Source organism: Neoarius graeffei, chromosome 12 (genome assembly GCF_027579695.1).
Source record: "Neoarius graeffei isolate fNeoGra1 chromosome 12, fNeoGra1.pri, whole genome shotgun sequence".
Lineage (NCBI taxonomy): Eukaryota > Metazoa > Chordata > Actinopteri > Siluriformes > Ariidae > Neoarius > Neoarius graeffei.
Window position 1 is genome coordinate 18678423 of NC_083580.1, and position 20301 is coordinate 18698723.

The following is a 20301-nucleotide window of genomic DNA, read 5'->3' on the forward strand; positions in this document are numbered from 1 at the left end:
GAACTACTAGAGTCTCCCCTTACTCTAGATGAGGTTACTACTGCTCTTAGATCTCTTAACAGGGGGAAGTCACCAGGAATAGATGGTATACCACCTGAGCTACTTTTGTTTGTGTGGGACATAGTTGGCCCTCTCTATTTAGATTCCATTAACTACGCACTGGAAACTGGTTCTTTCCATAGAGATCAAAATAGGGCTCTTATCTCCCTACTACTAAAGAAAGGAAAAGATCCACTGGACTGTGGTAATTTTAGGCCCATCTCTTTGATTTGTTGTGATGTGAAAGTTTTTGCTAAGGTGCTTGTGAACAGATTGGATACATATGCGAGTAAATTGATAAATCATGATCAGACAGGATTCCTCAAAGGGCGCACAGCATCAGACAATATACGTAGGCTTTTACACGTTATAAACTCTGCCGACACCTACCCTGAGTCTATGGCTGTCTTCTCACTGGACGCGATGAAAGCGTATGACAGGCTAGAATTGTCATATATGTGGGCTGTTTTGGAAAAGTTTGGTTTTGGACCAAAATTTATGAGTATGATAAAGGTCTTGTATAATTCGCCGACAGCATGTGTGTTAACAGGTTCTAAAATTTCATCACCTTTTCAGCTGGAGAGAGGCACACGTCAAGGGTGCCCTCTCTCTCCTATTTTGTTTTGTCTTTGTTTGGAACCCTTGGCGCAAATGATTAGGCAAAGTAGGGATGTTAAACCTGTCACACTCTATGGCGTGGATCACCATATATCACTTTTTGCTGATGACATACTTTTGTTCTTAGCAGAAATAGAATCATCAGTCCCTCGAATATTGAAGCTCTTTGAGCAATTTGGTCAGCTTTCAGGGTACAAAATAAACTGGGATAAATCCATCTTAATGCCACTTAATAACATAGGGAAGAGTAAAACCCCCCTGTGCATTCCCACTAAGGACTCATTCACTTACTTAGGTGTTCACATTTCTCTAACAATCCCGCAAATTGTGAAAGAAAACTTTGTCAAGGTTCTACAAAATATTCAAATAGATATTAAAAGATGGAACAGGCTGCCACTATCTTTGCAAGGAAGAGTAAATATAGTAAAAATGAATATTCTACCTCGAATCAACTTTTTGTTTTTTATGATTCCCTTAGCTCCCCCTCCCAACTACTACAAAGATATCCACTCATCAATCTCTCAATTCATTTGGAATGGTAAGTGCCCCAGAATAAGGTTGACAACATTACAGCGACCCAAGTTATTGGGGGGTCTTGCCTTACCGAATTTCCAGTTTTATCATTGGGCCTTTCAGATAAGAGCGCTGCATATCTGGATGGACCCCAGCTCAAAAGTCCCCTGGAGATCTATAGAGGATGCCATAGTTAAGCCCCATAGGTTACAATATTTGCTTTTCGCTGGACTTGGAAGATCTAACCCCAATCTTAAACTTGGTTGTATAATTGCACACTCCTTAAAAGTTTGGAAAGAGGCAGAGAAATGCATGGGTGTCCAGCTCCATACAGGTGCGTTAACTCCTCTCTGGCATAACAGCCGATTTCTGATTGGTGGCAAGTCATTCCACAACTCACACTGGTCTTCACAGGACATAAATGCTGTAAATGACATGTTTGACATGGATGGCCTGCATTCATTTCAGAATCTTAAAATCACATTTAATCTACCTGCTTCATCATACTTTGTCTACCTCCAGCTACGTTCTGCTCTCAGAGCATATGGCGTGCCATGGGACCGTCCACCTATAATTCATCCATTGTTAAAATGGGTTCAACCCTCTGATAACTTAAGAGGCAGAGTCTCTCTGGTTTACAACAATTTACTACACAAGTCTGCTGGTGAACTAGCCATAGAGAAAATATGGGATAGAGAACTCTCCACATACAATCAAGAACTGGATTGGGATGAAATATGGCTCAATCTCTCTCAAAGTTCAAAGAATCTAGCTCACCAGCTAATTCACTACAAAACTATCCATAGAGCGTATGCAACCCCTTACAGGAAGTTCCAGATGGACCGTGCCCCAAGCCCTATCTGTAACATTTGTAATGCGCTACCTGGCACGTTTTTACATATGTTCTGGGAGTGTCCCATAATTGCAGATCTGTGGTCTAGTGTAATAAAGGACCTCTCAAAACTGCTGGGCATCAATATCCCAAAAACACCACACATTTGTCTTCTGAATGACATCACTGATCTAGACTATGCCCTTATCCAACAGAGAATGTTGATGACAGGCTTTACAGCCGCCAAAAAAGCAATTTTGCAATTATGGATTAACCCCCAGGTTCCACCTCGTAAACTTTGGATTAACTACTTGGACAATATCGTTAATTTAGAATATCACACAGCTATACTAAACAAGGCCATGCCTTCCACTTTACAGAAATGGCAATCATTCCTAGGTAGAATTCAAGATTTAAGTAAATCCCCTCTTCAGTGAGTGTACCTACAGTATGTCTACATAATTTTAATTTGTATTACTACCATTATTGTGTTTTGTTTTTGGCTGAGTGCTTTTTTCTTCTTATGGTTTTGCTTATCTGTTTTTCTCTTTCCTTGTAATGCCTTTGTGGGCCATACCCTGGTATATGGACTGAAAGGACTATATGGACTGTATGCATCTATCCATGTGTACCAGAAGGTTTCTTTTTAATGAATGTACTGTGTAACCGTCTGCCCCCCCCAAGAAAAAAACAATAAAAAAGTTGATCACAAAAAAAAAACCCCACTGCATCAGAGTGAAGAGCATCCCACTCCTCCTCCCTCTCTCGGGGATTCCCTTGGGGATTTCCCGTTAGAGAAGTTGCGAGACGAGACTCTGCGGCATGCGTTTGACCAAGTGAGAGTAATCGATGGTCAAACTCTTCAGCCAGGCGAGGCACCGACCTTCCCTTATTTTGCTATTATTAAAGATAGATTGTACCAAGTGATGTAGGACACTCAAACTAGTGAACGAATAACCCAATTGTTAATCCCAAAGAGCCGTAGGGAACTCGTATTCCATGCGGCTCACTTTAATCCCATGGCTGGTCACTTAGGGCAAGATAAAACACTAGCCCGGATAATGGCCCAGTTCTATTGGCCAGGGATTCGCAGGGATGTCCGTCGATGGTGTGCGGCATGCCGTGAGTGCCAATTAGTCAATCCTGCGGCCACTCCAAAAGTGCCGTTGCGCCCTCTCCCTCTAATCGAGACCCCGTTTGAGCAAATTGGGATGACCATTAGATCGGTCAGCATGGGGATATCGCTTTATTTTAGTTCTGGTGGACTATGCAACGCGATATCCGGAAGCAGTGCCTCTCCACAATATCTCAGCACGCAGTATTGCGGAAGTGGTCTTCCGCTTTATCTCCCGAGTCGGGATTCCGAAAGAAATCCTGACAGACCAAGGCACTTTGTTTATGTCACGTACACTGTGCGAACTGTATGATTTATTAGGGATTAAGTCTATCCGCACCAGTGTCTATCACCCACAAATGGATGGCTTAGTAGAGCGATTTAACCAAAACACTCAAGCACATAATCTGGAAATTCTTAAGTGAAGATGCGCGTAATTGGGATAAGTGGCTCGAGCCCCTGTTATTCGCAGTATGAGAGGTCCCGCAAGCCTCCACGAGGTTTTCTCCATTTGAATTATTATATGGGAGTAAGCCACATGGCATTCTGGACGTGCTACGGGAAAATTGGGAGGTGGGACCTTCACCTAGAAAAAAGGAAATCCAGTACGTTCTTGACCTGCATGCAAAACTCCACACCCTCATGCACTTAACCCAGGAGAATTTGCGGCAGGCACAAGAACGTCAAATCCAGCTCTATGACAGGGGCACGTGCCTTAGAGAGTTCACCGCTGGGAGACAAAGTGCTCATATTATTGCCCACGTCGAGCTCCAAATTAGTCGCCAAGTGGCAAGGGCCCTTCGAGGTCACACGGCGAGTCGGGGACGTCAACTATGAGGTGAGGCAAGCAAATCTACTGCCTCAACCTTTTAAAACACTGGAATGAGGGGGTCCCTGTGGCGTTGGCGTCGGTAGTCCTGGAGAAGGTGGAGCTGGAGGTGAAAAAGATAACATCTCGGACCACTCCAGTCCCTTGTGGAGACCACCTCTCACCGGCCCAACTCACGGAGGTGGCCAAGTTGCAAAAATAATTTTCCAACGTGTTCTCACCCCTTCCTGGTCGTACCCATCTCATAGAACACCACATCGAAACGTCCCCGGGGGTGGTAATGCATAGCCGCCCTCACCACTTGCCCAAACACAAGAAAAAGGTGGTTTGAGATGAACTCAAGGCCATGCTCGAAATGGGCATAATTGAGGAGTCCCACAGTGACTGGAGCAGCCCAGACAGACGGGTCGGTCCGGTTCAGTGTGGACTATAGAAAGGTCAACGCAGTGTCTAAATTTGACACAAACCCAATGCCTCGCATTGATGAGTTGCTTGATCAGTTAGGCACTGCTCGCTTTTATTCGACACTGGATCTAACAAAGGGATATTGGCAGATCCCCATGACTCCTCTATCCTGAGAGAAAACAGCCTTTTCCACACCGTTTGGTTTACACCAATTTGTCACGCTCCCTTTTGGGTTGTTTGGAGCGCCCGCTATGTTCCAGCGGCTTATGGACAGGGTCCTCCGCCCTCACACTGCCTACGCAGCCGCCTATCTGGACAATATAATAATCTACAGCCATGATTGGCTGTGGCGTTTGGAACACCTGAAGGCTGTTCTAAAGTCGCTGAAGCGAGCGGGCCTCACAGCTAACCTGAAAAAGTGTGCAATTGGGCAGGTGGAAGTACGGTATCTGGGGTTCCACTTGGGTCATGGGCATGTGCATCCCCAAATTAACAAGACTGCAGTGATTGCGGCCTGCCCGAGGCCCAAGACCAAAAAGGAGGCAAGACGGTTCCTGGGGCTGGCTGGCTATTATCGTAGGTTTATACCTAATTATTTGGACGTCACCAGCCCACTAACCGATCTCACTAAAAAGAGGGCTCCTGATCCGGTCCAATGGATGGAGCAGTGCCAACAGGCCTTCTCTGAGGTAAAAGCTGCACTGTGTGGGGGGCCACTTTTACACTCCCCTGACTTCTCTCTCCCCTTTATTTTGCAGACTGATGCATCGGACAGAGGGCTGGGAGCCGTTTTGTCCCAGGAGGTGGAGGGCAAGGAACGCCCCGTGCTGTAAATCAGCCAGAAACTCTCAATGCATGAAAGTAAATACAGCACAATAGAGAAGGAGTGTCTTGCCATCAAGTGGGCGGTCCTCGCCCTCCGATACTACCTGCTGGGGCACCCTTTCACTCTCTGTTCAGACCACACGCCCCTCCAGTGGCTCCACCGTATGAAGAATGCCACCCGTTGGTATCACCCGTTGGTATCACCCGTTGGTATCTTGCCCTCCAGCCATTTAAGTTCGAGGTGATCCACAGGCCAGGGGCACAGATGGTGGTGGCAGACTTCCTGTCCTGTTGGGGGGGGTCAGCTTCAGGCCAGACAGCTCCCCGGCCTGATTCGGGCGGTGGGGGTATGTGGCAGCGGGAGCGTGGCCAAGCAGCAGTCTGTGAATGGAGGGCAGGGTTGGGGAAGATAAGTGGCTAAGTCATTCCACCTGCTGTCAATTAATGTGTGTGTGTGTGTGTGTGTGTGTGTGTGTGTGTGTGTGAGACCATCAACTCGCCTGCCGTGCTTCTGTGCTCCACCCATATCAGGAACTGCCACAGACATTTTGTTTGGTTTTTTAACACTTTTTTTTTTCCCACATAACATATGTTCCATATGTTATTTCATAATTTTGATGTCTTCAGTATTGTTCTACAATGCAGAAAATAGTAAAAATACAGAAAAGCCTGTGAATGAGTAGGTGTGTCCAAACTTTTGACTGGTACTGTATGTCTGTGAAGATTCTCAGTCATCCAGGTCATAGTAAACTGTGGGTGGTAAAAGAGAGCAACTGGACTTGCTTGAAGATTCTTGAAGATGTTTCACCTCTCATCCGAAAGGCTTCTTCAGTTCTGTCTGACTAATAGGGAGTATCAGGTATTTATCCTCTCATGGATGAAAAGCAATCCTAAGGTGTCATTGAGTCATCCTGTTGGAGTGGGTCACTGGAGGCTGGGTGTGAATGGCCTAGAGAGTCGCTGGGGTGATCAATGGGTTGTTGGTTCTCTCTGTCCTCCTGTGAGTCACTGAAATCAGCTGGGTTTTGGTGTGCATTCAGTTGTCTGGGAAGTGTGCCAAGGACTGCATTGTAGGTGGCTGATATATGGTGTCTTAGACCACCACCTCTGTTCAGTGATGGTCATTCCAGGTTGACAAAAATGGCTTCTTTGTTGACCTAATTCTGCCTATTAGTCAGACAGAACTGAAAAAGCCTTTCGGATGAGAGGTGAAACGTCTTCAAGAATCTTCAAGCAAGTCCAGTTGCTCTCTTTTACCACCCACAGTTGACTGGTACTGTAGATTCTACAAGTCTCTGGAACTGTACTGGAGTGATAAACACCATTCTTTCATATGATTTTCCCTCAGTTTCTGTTTTGATGGTGGTGGTGAAAGCTATCTACTATGTTGCTCCAAAATCCTCCACAAGTGTTCATCTGGGTTGAAATGTGGTGACAGTAAAAGCCATAGCACACAATTTACATCACTTTCATACACATCAAAGCATTCAGTGAACCCTCATGCCCTATGGATTGGAGATGAGTCATTCTGAAAGACACCATTCAAAACAGGATAGAAATAGAATAAAGTTCATCATTCAGATGAACTTTGGATTGATTTGCAGTGGCTCGTCCCACTAAAGGAACTAGGTGTTGCCACATACTATACCAGAAAAATGCTCCCAAAAAGCACAACAGGGAAACTTGTTTTTGCTTTCATTTGTCACCCCTCAGTAATCTGAAAACTTACCTGCATCTTACCACACCAAATTTTTATTTCCGAAAACAAAAAGAGCAAAAAAAAAAAGTTATTAATTACTTTCAGTATTTCTTCTAATGTACTAATTTAACATTCATGTTAAAGTAACATTACCTGGCTCTTCAGCTGCTCGTCATGATCAGTAGAGAACTGAATGCGGCAGTGAACTGGAACATCCATCTGCTCCACTATTTCACTCATTCGTTTTCGCAGTGCTTCGCACTCCTCTGGGCTGAAGACTCCTTCCAGCACAAGGTAGCCATCTTCACGGTACTGCCATTCAAACCAAACTACATTGTGTGAAAACATTACCAAGGCACAGAACACATCAACCACCTTAAAGAATTTTAATTTCAGCTTGGGGAGAGTGGTATTAACATGATACCTGATTACAACAACCTTCAATCCCATATAACCCTGCAATGGTTTGGGGTGGAAAATCTCATCTCATCTCATTATCTCTAGCCGCTTTATCCTGTTCTACAGGGTCGCAGGCAAGCTGGAGCCTATCCCAGCTGACTATGGGTGAAAGGCGGGGTACACCCTGGACAAGTCGCCAGGTCATCACAAGGCTGACACATAGACACAGACAACAACTCACATTCACACCTATGGTCAATTTAGAGTCACCAGTTAACCTAACCTGCATGTCTTTGGACTGTGGGGGAAACCAGAGCACCCAGAGGAAACCCACGCAGACACGGAGAGAACATGCAAACTCCGCACAGAAAGGCCCTCGCTGGCCACGGGGCTCGAACCCAGACCTTCTTGCTGTGAGGCGACAGCACTAACCACTACACCGCTGTGGGGGTGGAAAATACTTGAGTAATTGTACTTTGTTACTACAGTATATAAGCATTGTTTTTGGCATAATTATACTTTATTTGAGGATTACTGAAATAGAAAAAACTTGCGAACTTCCCTAATTAACAACGAAAACTTTCCAAGAAGAAAAAACCTTCCTGTTTACTCCTTACATTTTATTTAGACCTTCAAAATATTTGTTACAAACGTTTTTGCTCTCACCCTGCCAATGAGTAGATATCAAATGAATCAGTTTCATGTTTACTCATTTCAGTTTAGCACCCAAAGCAGTGTATCAGTGTTGAAAAAACTACCAATTCATCATCTGCTATGATGATCTCATGCTACATAGTGTAGTGAGTGCTGTCTATCTGCATCTAAATATGGATAAATCACCATACTGTAGATTCAACCCTGAGGCTGAGCACCCCATCTCTCCCTCAGTAAGATGTTTCAATATGCTGGAGTAAAGCAAAGACTCGGATAATATGAGGTGTCTGATTCGCCTCCCTAGAAGGCATGAACACCTCATTTGAAAAAGCATAATGAGATACATTTCACTAAGTTAGCCTGTTTTCTTCGCTAATGTTTGGTGTCGTATTTTGGTGTCGTAAAGCTAAGTTTAATGTCTCTATTAGAGTACATTTCATCTATATATTTTTTCTATATGAAACAGAACCAATGATACTATAACGTAATTACGTCTACTTAGTATCGTTGAGTGAATAACACCCTCTTACCATGCAGCAGGTCAGGGCAGCAAGCAAATTCATGTAGATCTAGAGCAGCATCAAGTTTCTGGGCCCCCAAAACTGTATGCCTCGTGAACGCTATCTAGCCATCCGGACAGTACACGAGTTATCAGTCAGATACAAATGTAGCGACACTGTCATAGCCTTGCTGTCACAGGGTCCCCGCTTTGGTGCGAGTACCCAAGGAGACCACACATGTCTAGACATTTGCCACAGCAACGGGTTAAGTAGTCCACAGAATATTCATAAATCAGCTTGTCTACTAAAAGTGATGGGTAGACTTCTGGTGACGTCATGCAATAAGCAGCAACCTAGAAGTTGAGCTCTGTCCAACCAAATACTAAATAACCTAAAAAAATAATTAAAACTCAGCATTGAATCACGATTTGACAATGGCAACGTCTTCTAGAAACAGAAATACGACTAAACAAGATGCTTCGAAAGACAAGAACGATAATTTGAAGCCAAATCAACATAATGTTAACGTTAGCGCTAGCTCAGAAGCCAAAATATTAGCCGAGCTAGAAAAGCTAAGGTCAAAAAACCGGGAAGGACATAATCAGACCAAATTATCTCTTCAGAAGCTGGAATTAGCTATGGAAGACCTGAAAGGTGAAATGCCAAAGCTAGAGAAAAGAAACACAGAGGCAGAAGAGCGTATAAGTGCCAGTGAAGACAATGGGAGAAGATACGAGAGAGCTATACGTTATCTGCTACGCCAAGAGAGGGACCTAACATCTAGATGTGAAGATTTGCAAAACAGAACAAGACGTAACAATTTGAGAATATATCGTGTGCCTGAGGGTAGCGAGGGGAAAGATGTTATGAAATTTGTCAAGGAGATGATTCAGTCTGTTCTCAAACCAATGCCAGACGTGAATATGCAAATAGAGAGAGCACACCGTTCTCTGGCGTCCAGGCCGAAAGACCCCAATGCTACGCCTAGATCTATAATCGTCAGATTTGTGGATTATTCAAAGACAAGATCCTTCGACAAGCATGGAGCCAAAAACTAATATACAAAGACGAACAAATATACTTCGACCACGATTATTCTCCGGAATTGCAAAGGAAGAGAGCACAAGTGCGAAAGGTCATCAAACAACTAAAGGAGAAGAACATTAAAGCCAAGTGCCTTCATCCAGCGCAACTGAAACTGACCATGGAAAATGGGGATCAAACTTACCCTACGCTCAAAGAGGCTCTTCCATTCCTGGCGGAGTACAACATACATCCACAAGTCGATGAAAGAGCACAGATGAAGGATGAGAGGTCTCGCTACAGGTGGGATGTTGCAAGTGAGAGAAGTGGGGAAGGTGCAGTGGGAGGGATGCCTTCCACAGACCCTGTGGCCCTCTTGGAATAAGAAATGATGTCAACGCCGAGACTTTATTTTTTTTCTGGATATGCCTAACGTTAGGATTACTCCCCCCTCCTCTTAATTTTCTGTAATGGACGGAACTCAGCTGAACTTTGAGTGTATGTATGCACAATGAGCAGCGACCGCTCCACAAACTGGACGACAGCAGCTAAGACACTTTGTGTGAATCCCACGGAGGAACTGTCACCATCCTCTGCCCAGGATGTGGTTTGCTTAACTTAGAGGCCAATGTTCTTTTATTTTTCAGTAGGCCTATAGCAAACCATTTGGGTATGTGGAAGTTTATTGTTCTTATAGTTAGACGTTCTATGTTGTGTTTTATTTGTTACTGTCACCTTGAAATGATTAGTCTGGTTACTGGTAGAGCTTTGTTGATACGTATGTTTCAATGTCAAGAATGAGTGATATAAGTAGGCACAAGGACAGGCTCCAAACATAGAACTAGTATGAATAGTCTAAACTGCATCAGTTATAATGTAAAGGGGCTAGGCAATCCAATCAAAAGGAAGAAAATATTAAGCCAACTCAAAAAACTACATTGCTCTATAGCAATGATCCAAGAAACCCATCTGTCAGGAAAAGAGCATTTAAAGCTTAAAAGAGAATGGGTGGACCAGATATTTAGTTCTTCTTATGAAAAGGGGAGAAAATGAGGCGTGGCCATCCTCATTAATAAATCAGTATACTTTAATCAAACAGAAATAGTTAGAGATAAAGATGGTAGATATGTCATTGTACTGCCTTTTTTTAATAGTTAATTGCACTATATAAAAACTGTTTACAACACTGTTTACACTTTATACATCTTTAATCTTTGATAGATTTCACTGCTAGGGCGGCACGGTGGTGTAGTGGTTAGCGCTGTTGCCTCGCAGCAAGAAGGTCCTGGGTTCGAGCCCCGTGGCCAGCAAGGGCCTTTCTGTGCGGAGTTTGCATGTTCTCCCCGTGTCCATGTGGGTTTCCTCCGGGTACTCCGGTTTCCCCCAAAGACATGCAGGTTAGGTTAACTGGTGACTCTAAATTGACCGTAGGTGTGAATGTGAGTGTGAATGGTTGTCTGTGTCTATGTGTCAGCCCTGTGATGACCTGGCGACTTGTCCAGGGTGCACCCCGCCTTTCGCCCGTAGTCAGCATAGGCTCCAGCTTGCCTACGACCCTGTAGAACAGGATAAAGCGGCTAGAGATAATGAGATGAGATGAGACTTCACTGTTTATACTGTCATATCTGCCATATTTATACTTACACTGAAAATTCTGCTCATACTGCCATTTATTTATTTATATTTATACTGATAATTCCTATAATATCAGACTGCTGTTCCCGTTTACATTGTTCATTCTGTTTACAGTGGTGCTTGAAAGTTTGTGAACCCTTTAGAATTTTCTATATTTCTGCATAAATATAACCTAAAACATCATCAGATTTTAACATAAGTCCTAAAAGTAGATAAAGAGAACCCATTTAAACAAATGAGACAAAAATATTACACTTGGTCATTTATTTATTGAGGAAAATGATCCAATATTACATATCTGTAAGTGGCAAAAGTATGTGAACCTTTGCGTTCAGTATTTGGTGTGACCCCCTTGTGCAGCAATAACTGCAACTAAACGTTTCCATTAACTGTTGATCAGTCCTGCACACCGGCTTGGAGGAGTTTTAGCCCATTCCTCCATACAGAACAGCTTCAACTCTGGGATGTTGGTGGGTTTCCTCACATGAACTGTTCGCTTCAGGGTCTTCCACAACATTTCAATAGGATTAAGGTCAGGACTTTGACTTGGCCATTCCAAAACATTAACTTTATTCTTCTTTAACTATTCTTTGGTAGAACGACTTGTGTGTTTAGGGTCATTGTCTTGCTGCATGACCCACCTTCTCTTGAGATTCAGTTCATGGACAGATGTCCTGACATTTTCCTTTAGAATTCGCTGGTATAATTCAGAATTCATTGTTCCATCAATGATGGCAAGCCGTCCTGGCCCAGATGCAGCAAAACAGGCCCAAACCATGATACTACCACCACCATGTTTCACAGATGGGACAAGGTTCTTATGCTGGAATGCAGTGTTTTCATTTCTCCAAACATAACGCTTCTCATTTAAACCAAAAAGTTCTATTTTGGTCTCATCCGTCCACAAAACATTTTTCCAATAGCCTTCTGGCTTGTCCACGTGATCTTTAGCAAACTGCAGATGAGCAGCAATGTTCTTTTTGGAGAGCAGTGGCTTTCTCCTTGCAAACTTGCCATGCACACCATTATTGTTCAGTGTTCTCCTGATGGTGGACTCATGAACATGAACATTAGCCAATGTGAGAGAGGCCTTCAGTTGCTTAGAAGTTACCCTGGGGTCCTTTGTGACCTCGCTGACTATTACACGCCTTGCTCTTGGAGTGATCTTTGTTGGTCGACCACTCCTGGGGAGGGTAACAATGGTCTTGAATTTCCTCCATTTGGACAAAATCTGGCGGCACGGTGGTGTAGTGGTTAGCGCTGTCGCCTCACAGCAAGAAGGTCCTGGGTTCGAGCCCCGGGGCCGGCGAGGGCCTTTCTGTGTGGAGTTTGCATGTTCTCCCCGTGTCCGTGTGGGTTTCCTCCGGGTGCTCCGGTTTCCCCCACAGTCCAAAGACATGCAGGTTAGGTTAACTGGTGACTCTAAATTGACCGTAGGTGTGAATGTGAGTGTGAATGGTTGTCTGTGTCTATGTGTCAGCCCTGTGATGACCTGGCGACTTGTCCAGGGTGTACCCCGCCTTTCGCCCGTAGTCAGCTGGGATAGGCTCCAGCTTGCCTGCGACCCTGTAGAAGGATAAAGCGGCTAGAGATAATGAGATGAGATGAGATGGACAAAATCTGTCTGACTGTGGATTGGTGGAGTCCAAACTCTTTCGAGATGGTTTTATAACCTTTTCCAGCCTGATGAGCATCAACAACGCTTTTCCTGAGGTCCTCAGAAATCTCCTTTGTTTGTGCCATGATACACTTCCACAAACATGTGTTGTGAAGATCAGACTTTGATAGATCCCTGTTCTTTAAATAAAACAGGGTGCCCACTCACACCTGATTGTCATCCCACTGATTGAAAATACCTGACTCTAATTTCACCTTCAAATTAACTGCTAATCCTAGAGGTTCACATACTTTTGCCACTCGTGGATATGTAATATTGGATCATTTTCCTCAATAAATAAATGACCAAGTATAATATTTTTGTCTCATTTGTTTAACTTTGTTCTCTTTATCTACTTTTAGGACTTGTGTGAAAATCTGATGATGTTTTAGGTCATTTTTATACAGAAATATAGAAAATTCTAAAGGGTTCACAAACTTTCAAGCACCACTGTATATTGTCATTTGTCAAATTTAAATTTATACCATTAATTCTGTTCACACTGCCACATTTGCACTTTCTGGATTGCCACTGTCTTGTCTTTTCTTAGATAGCTTTAGCTTGTGTGTGTAACTCCCGCCGTTTTTTTTTCCTCCCCCCTTTTTTCCTTTTTCCTTTTATAGTTTATACCTTGTACCTATATTTTATATTTCATGTTTATTACTGTTTGCACTGCGGATATGGAAACGCAATTTCAATTCTCCATATGTCCTGCACATATGGCATTATTGACAAAGTTGACTTGAACTTGGAAAAAAAAAGGATATATTAGTGGCACAAGAGTAACACTGCTCAATCTATATGCCCCAAACGAAAACAGCTGTCTTTTTTAAAGATATAGCTACTCTATTAGCAGACACAGCAGAAGGGGTTGTGTTAATAGGAGGTGATTTCAACTGTGTCCTGAGACAAAACATGGATAGATTACCTGCAGAAGTGGGCTCAGTATCTAGAAAGTCCTCTACACTACAGGCTATGATGAGCGAACTTGGTTTAGTGGATGTATGGCGGCGCTTACATCCCAAGGAGAAGGACCTCACTTTTATGTCACAGGTACATGGCATAGGATAGATTTGTTGTTAATATCAGGACCGGATCTCTATAGGGTTAAGGAATGTAAAATAGAGCCAATCACCATATCAGATCATGCTCCAGTCTCCTTAAAAATAAATATAGGGACAACCAAATCATTTAAATACTGGAGACTTAATGTATCATTGTTAAATAATGATTTAATTAAACAAGAAATAAACAAGGAAGGCGGCACGGTGGTGTAGTGGTTAGCGCTGTCGCCTCACAGCAAGAAGGTCCTGGGTCCGAGCCCCGGGGCCGGCGAGGGCCTTTCTGTGTGGAGTTTGCATGTTCTCCCCGTGTCCGCGTGGGTTTCCTCTGGGTGCTCCGGTTTCCCCCACACTCCAAAGACATGCAGGTTAGGTTAACTGGTGAGTCTAAATTGACCGTAGGTGTGAATGTGAGTGTGAATGGTTGTCTGTGTCTATGTGTCAGCCCTGTGATGACCTGGCGACTTGTCCAGGGTGTACCCCGCCTTTCGCCCGTAGTCAGCTGGGATAGGCTCCAGCTTGCCTGCGACCCTGTAGAAGGATAAAGCGGCTAGAGATAATGAGATGAGATAAACAAGGACTTGACAAATTATTTTGAGACAAATGAAGATGACACCATCTCTCCAATAACTTTATGGGAAGGGGCTAAGGCTGTGATGAGGGGCTGTATTATTGCCATTTCCTCTAGATTGAAAAAGCAAAGGTTAAGTAAACAGGATGAGCTAGAGAAAAATTTAAGCAATTACAACCCCGATTCCAAAAAAGTTGGGACAAAGTACAAATTGTAAATGAAAACGGAATGCAATAATGTGGAAGTTTCAAAATTCCATATTTTATTCAGAATAGAACATAGATGACATATCAAATGTTTAAACTGAGAAAATGTATCATTTAAAGAGAAAAATTAGGTGATTTTAAATTTCATGACAACAACACATCTCAAAAAAGTTAGGACAAGGCCATGTTTACCACTGTGAGACATCCCCTTTTCTCTTTACAACAGTCTGTAAACGTCTGGGGACTGAGGAGACAAGTTGCTCAAGCTTAGGGATAGGAATGTTAACCCATTCTTGTCTAATGTAGGATTCTAGTTGCTCAACTGTCTTAGGCCTTTTTTGTCGTATCTTCCATTTTATGATGCACCAAATGTTTTCTATGGGTAAAAGATCTGGACTGCAGGCTGGCCAGTTCAGTACTCGGATCCTTCTTCTACGCAGCCATGATGTTGTAATTGATGCAGTGTGTGGTTTGACATTGTCATGTTGGAAAATGCAAGGTCTTCCCTGAAAGAGACGTCGTCTGGATGGGAGCATATGTTGCTCTAGAACCTGGATATACCTTTCAGCATTGATGGTGTCTTTCCAGATGTGTAAGCTGCCCATGCCACACGCACTAATGCAACCCCATACCATCAGAGATGCAGGCTTCTGAACTGAGCGCTGATAACAACTTAGGTCGTCCTTCACCTCTTTAGTCCGAATGACACGGTGTCCCTGATTTCCATAAAGAACTTCAAATTTTGATTCGTCTGACCACAGAACATATATATATATTTTTTCTTTTTTATCAGACATCTAATTTTTTAGGTTTGTTTACCTGACATGTTTCAATGTACGACTGTCGTCTTCCTCTGAGTGTCACCGGATGTTATTGGTGACGCATCTTTTATCAGCTGATGTTTCCGAAGGCATGGCCTTCCTGTCTGGATTGACAGGTCGGTCATGCCTTCTACTGTCAGTTCGTCCCCTGCAAGATGGCACTCCAGGTATGGGAGAGCATGTATGCTCCCTCATCTCGGTTGATGGTCCTCGGACTTCGCTTATGGATCTCTATGGCCTCCCTGATCCAGCGCTGATGTTTATTATCTTCTGTGCGGATGACTCTGGCATTCCCCCAGTCCATAATATGATTTTCCCTTTTGCAATGATCTGTTATGGCTGACTTATAATTTTCCTGTTGTGCCTTTTCTTTTATTGTTCGGGTTTGTCTTGTAGCTGTCTCCTTTTCGCACTCTTTCTTATGTTCATTTTTTCTTGTGTTGAAACTCCTTCCTGTCTCCCCAATGTAAGTTTTATTACATAATTGGCATGGAATCTCATATATGGTATTGCATCTGTTGTCCGGATGTATTCTGTCTTTGGGATGAACCAGGATCTGACGGAGTGTTGTGTGTGGTTTGACAGGTGTGTTAATGTTGTATTTCCTCATTGCCTCATTGTCATATATTCAATATAAGACATAATGAACGTAATCGAAATGACCACAGAACAGTTTTCCACTTTGCCACAGTCCATTTTAAATGAGTCTTGGCCCAGAGAAGACGTCTGCGCTTCTGGATCATGTTTAGATACAGCTTCTTCTTTGAACTATAGAGTTTTAGTTGCCAACGGCAGATGGCACGGTGACTTGTGTTCACAGATAATGTTCTCTGGAAATATTCCTGAGCCCAGTTTGTGATTTCCAATACATAAGCATGCCTGTATGTGATGCAGTGCCGTCTAAGGGCCTGAAGATCACGGGCACCCAGTATGGTTTTCCGGCCTTGACCCTTATGCACAGAGATTCTTCCAGGTTCTCTGAATCTTTTGATGATATTATGCACTGTAGATGATGATATGTTCAAACTCTTTGCAATTTTACACTGTCGAACTCCTTTCTGATATTGCTCCACTATTTGTCGGCGCAGAATTAAGGCCAATTTATGCTGACAACCCAGTCCTCGCAGACGGTGTCGCAGACAGTGTCTGCGTAGCCCCCCCACCTTCGCAGACGCTCTGCGCGCACCTCCCAAAAATTGTGACCACCGCAGAAGCCTCGCAGACAGCGCTGCAGACAAGAGGGCTCTGATTGGTCCACTGTACCCGCTGTACACGCACTTCCGCTTCCCTACTTTCCCGGTTTGTTTTGTTTTCACGACCGGCATTTTTAAAAACACGAGCGAAGATGGAGCAGCATGAAGAGTGGTTGATTGAGGAAGTACGTACATCTATACGACTCCAGTTCTAGTCGTTATAAAAAAAAAAAGTTCTAGTCATTATAAGTAACCGGAGGATAAACACTCCACTAACCACACCCACCAACTACTCCTAGCGACTTCGCGCCCCCTTGCGTTGTGCCGGTGAATAACATCGCGCACGCCTATTCCCCCGCTCAACAATAAATTACAACTGTCTGCGAAAAGCTATCTGCGAAAGCCTTGTCGCAAGAGCATGCAGAGGCCTTTAGGGGGATTGGTGATCCTCTTCCCAGCTTTACTTCTAAGAGCCGCTGCCACTCCAAGATGGTCTTTTTATACCCAGTCATGTTAATGACCTATTGCCAATTGACCTAATGAGTTGCAATTTGGTCCTCCAGCTGTTCCTTTTTTGTACCTTTTAACTTTTTCAGCCTCTTATTGCCCCTGTCCCAACTTTTTTGAGATGTGTTGCTGTCATGAAATTTCAAAATGTCTCACTTTCGACATTTGATATGTTGTCTATGTTCTATTGTGAATACAATATCAGTTTTTGAGATTTGTAAATTATTACATTCCGTTTTTATTTACAATCTGTACTTTGTCCCAACTTTTTTGGAATCGGGGTTGTAGAAACAGAACATCAAGAATCTAAGAAACAAGAAGTATTGCATGCACTGAAAGAGACAAGGAAAAAATTGGATGACTTACTAACTTACAAAACAGAGGGGGCTTTAAAGTTCATAAATAGAAAATACTACGAAATGGGGAATAAAGCAAGCCGTCTATTGGCTTTCCAATTGCGGAAAGCACAAAGTAGCAAGATAGTTCACAAAATCAAAAACCCAGATAGTGCTGAAATCCTAACACAACCTACTGACATCACAGAGGCTTTTGCCACATACTATAGAAAATTATATGAGGAGCAGGTAGATCCACGTAAATATGACAAGATGGAGTCTTTTTTTAGATCCATAAACCTGGCAAAATTAACATCAGAGGAAGCTGATGTACTGTCTCTGCCAATTACAGAAAAAGAAATCAGAGATAATATCCTAAAACTTAAAAATAATAAATCACCAGAAACTGATGGTTACCCAGGAGAATATTATAAAGCATTTGTCGATGATTTGACCCCAATATTATGTAAGGTTTATAACTATGCACTGGAGGAGGGAGAGGCACCTGGATCATGGTCAGAAGCAATTATAAGTGTTATTCATAAAGAAAACAAGGACCCAGCCAGTGTGCTTCCTATCGTCCAATCAGCCTCCTTTGTGTTGATCTTAAAATTCTTACTTCAATAATAGCAAAAAGAATACAAACAGTGATACATAAACTGGTAAAGCCGGACCAAACCGGTTTTATTAATAATCGTCAAGGTGTGGACAACGTCAGGAGGGCTCTAAACCTGCAATCTATTGCGGCCAAAAGGACTACTCCTTCAATGCTTCTCAGCTTAGATGCTGAGAAAGCATTTGATAGGGTTGATTGGTCTTTCCTTCAGCAGACTCTCGGATATGGGCTTTAATGACACATTTATTAAATGGATAGGCCTATTTTATAAAAACCCTAAATCTAGGGTTAGAGTGAATGGGCATTGCTCTAACGTCTTCCCATTGGGACGTGGCACCCGCCAGGGAGATTCTTTATCTCCTTCTTTATTTGCCTTAAGCATAGAGCCACTGGCGGAATTAATAAGGACAAACCCACTCATACTGGGCATTCCTGATGAGGGAATGATTCAACACAAACTGGCCCTGTTTGCCGATGACATATTGTTATTCCTAGAACGTCCTATGGATTCTATCCCAGCACAATAAATACAGTGCAGTGTCAGGATATAAGATAAATACCAACAAATCTGAGGCAATGATGATAAGTGGCGAATGGCCCCAGCAATTAGATGAACTGGTATCCTTTAGGAAATCCAAACAGGGATTTAGATATCTAGGGGTCATTCTGACACCAAAACCAGCACAGCTTTACAACTCCAATTATAACAAACTAGTCAAAGCAATCAACCAAGATGTAAGTAGGTGGGATATGCTGCCTTTGTCCTTTTTTGGTAGAATAGAGTCAGTGAGGATGAATATTCTACCTAGACTCCTAGACTCCTTTTCTTATTTCAATCTTTACCAATCCATGTACCACAATCAACACTTAAGCTTCTTAAGTGTTGTATATATAGTTTAGTATAGTTTATATCTTGTACCTATATTTTATATTTCATGTTTATTACTGTTTGCACTGCGGATAAGAGGAAAACGCAATTTCAATTCTCTGTATGTCCTGCACATATGACATTATTGACAATAAAGTTGACTTGAACTTGAACTTCTTGAAAAACGCATATCAACATTTATCTGGCAAAACAGGAGACCCAGAATACGCCTAAAAATATTGATGGCTGGTAAAGAAAAAGGAGGTTTGGATCTGCCCAATTTTAAAATGTACTACTGGGCAGCCCAACTTAGAGCAATAGTGGCATGGGTGACCAATGATAAAGAAACAGGATGGCTATCCATTGAACAGAATTCCTTAACAGGCATATCACTATCTACTCTCCCTTTTCTTCGTAAGTAGGCTCAGAAAAAGATAAGAATTAATAATATCTGGGTTAAACACACACTAAAAGTCTGGAACAGTGCACAGAAGCAATTACCGTAAAAGGGGTTATAGCGCTATCAAGGGCAATGCCCATTTTTGGAAACATTGATTTTCTGCCATCTTTGACAGACTTAGCATACAGGAGATGGGTGGAAAAGGGGTTGATTACTGTCAACCAGTTGTTTGAAAACAACACATTGCGATCATTTTCACAACTCAAAGAAAAATTTGACTTGCCCTCAAATGACTGGCATAAATATCTACAAGTACGAAATTACATCACTGAGCACACAGATTGGGATAGTCTTAAAAGAGATCCAACTGAGGTTGAAAGGTATTTTATACATATTTATCAACAACTGGTATCAACAAAGCATCAGGTATCACGTATATATAAGTGAATGGGAATTGGAACTCAGTACAATTATAGATAATGACACATGGGAAGATATATGTTTAGCAAGTCATAAAGGGATTGGAAGTCAGATGTGGAAAGAATTTGACTGGAAGGTGAAAATAAGATTCTTTAGGACACCTCTGAAGGTATCAAGGTTTAAAAACAATGCCCCTAATATCTGCTAGAGGAACTGTGGCATGGTGGGGGACCATACCCACATACAACCCCGATTCCAAAAAAGTTGGGACAAAGAACAAATTGTAAATAAAAACGGAATGCAATAATTTATAAATCTCAAAAACTGATATTGTATTCACAATAGAACATAGACAACATATCAATTGTCGAAAGTGAGACATTTTGAAATTTCATGCAAAATATTGGCTCATTTGAAATTTCATGACAGCAACACATCTCAAAAAAGTTGGGACAGGGGCAATAAGAGGCTGGAAAAGTTAAAGGTACAAAAAAGGAACAGCTGGAGGACCAAATTGCAACTCATTAGGTCAATTGGCAATAGGTCATTAACATGACTGGG

General features: G+C 42.6%; 1 protein-coding gene across 2 annotated transcripts in view; it reads right to left on the reverse strand.

The window, feature by feature from the left end:
* Window positions 1-20301, reverse strand: part of phyhd1 (phytanoyl-CoA dioxygenase domain containing 1) — a 61073-nt gene that overhangs the window by 32445 nt on the left and 8327 nt on the right. For both annotated transcript variants that reach the window (XM_060935613.1, XM_060935611.1), the window contains one exon: window positions 7028-7186. In XM_060935613.1, the coding sequence (XP_060791596.1) occupies window positions 7028-7186 (159 nt within the window). The remainder of the gene's footprint in view (window positions 1-7027; window positions 7187-20301) is intronic.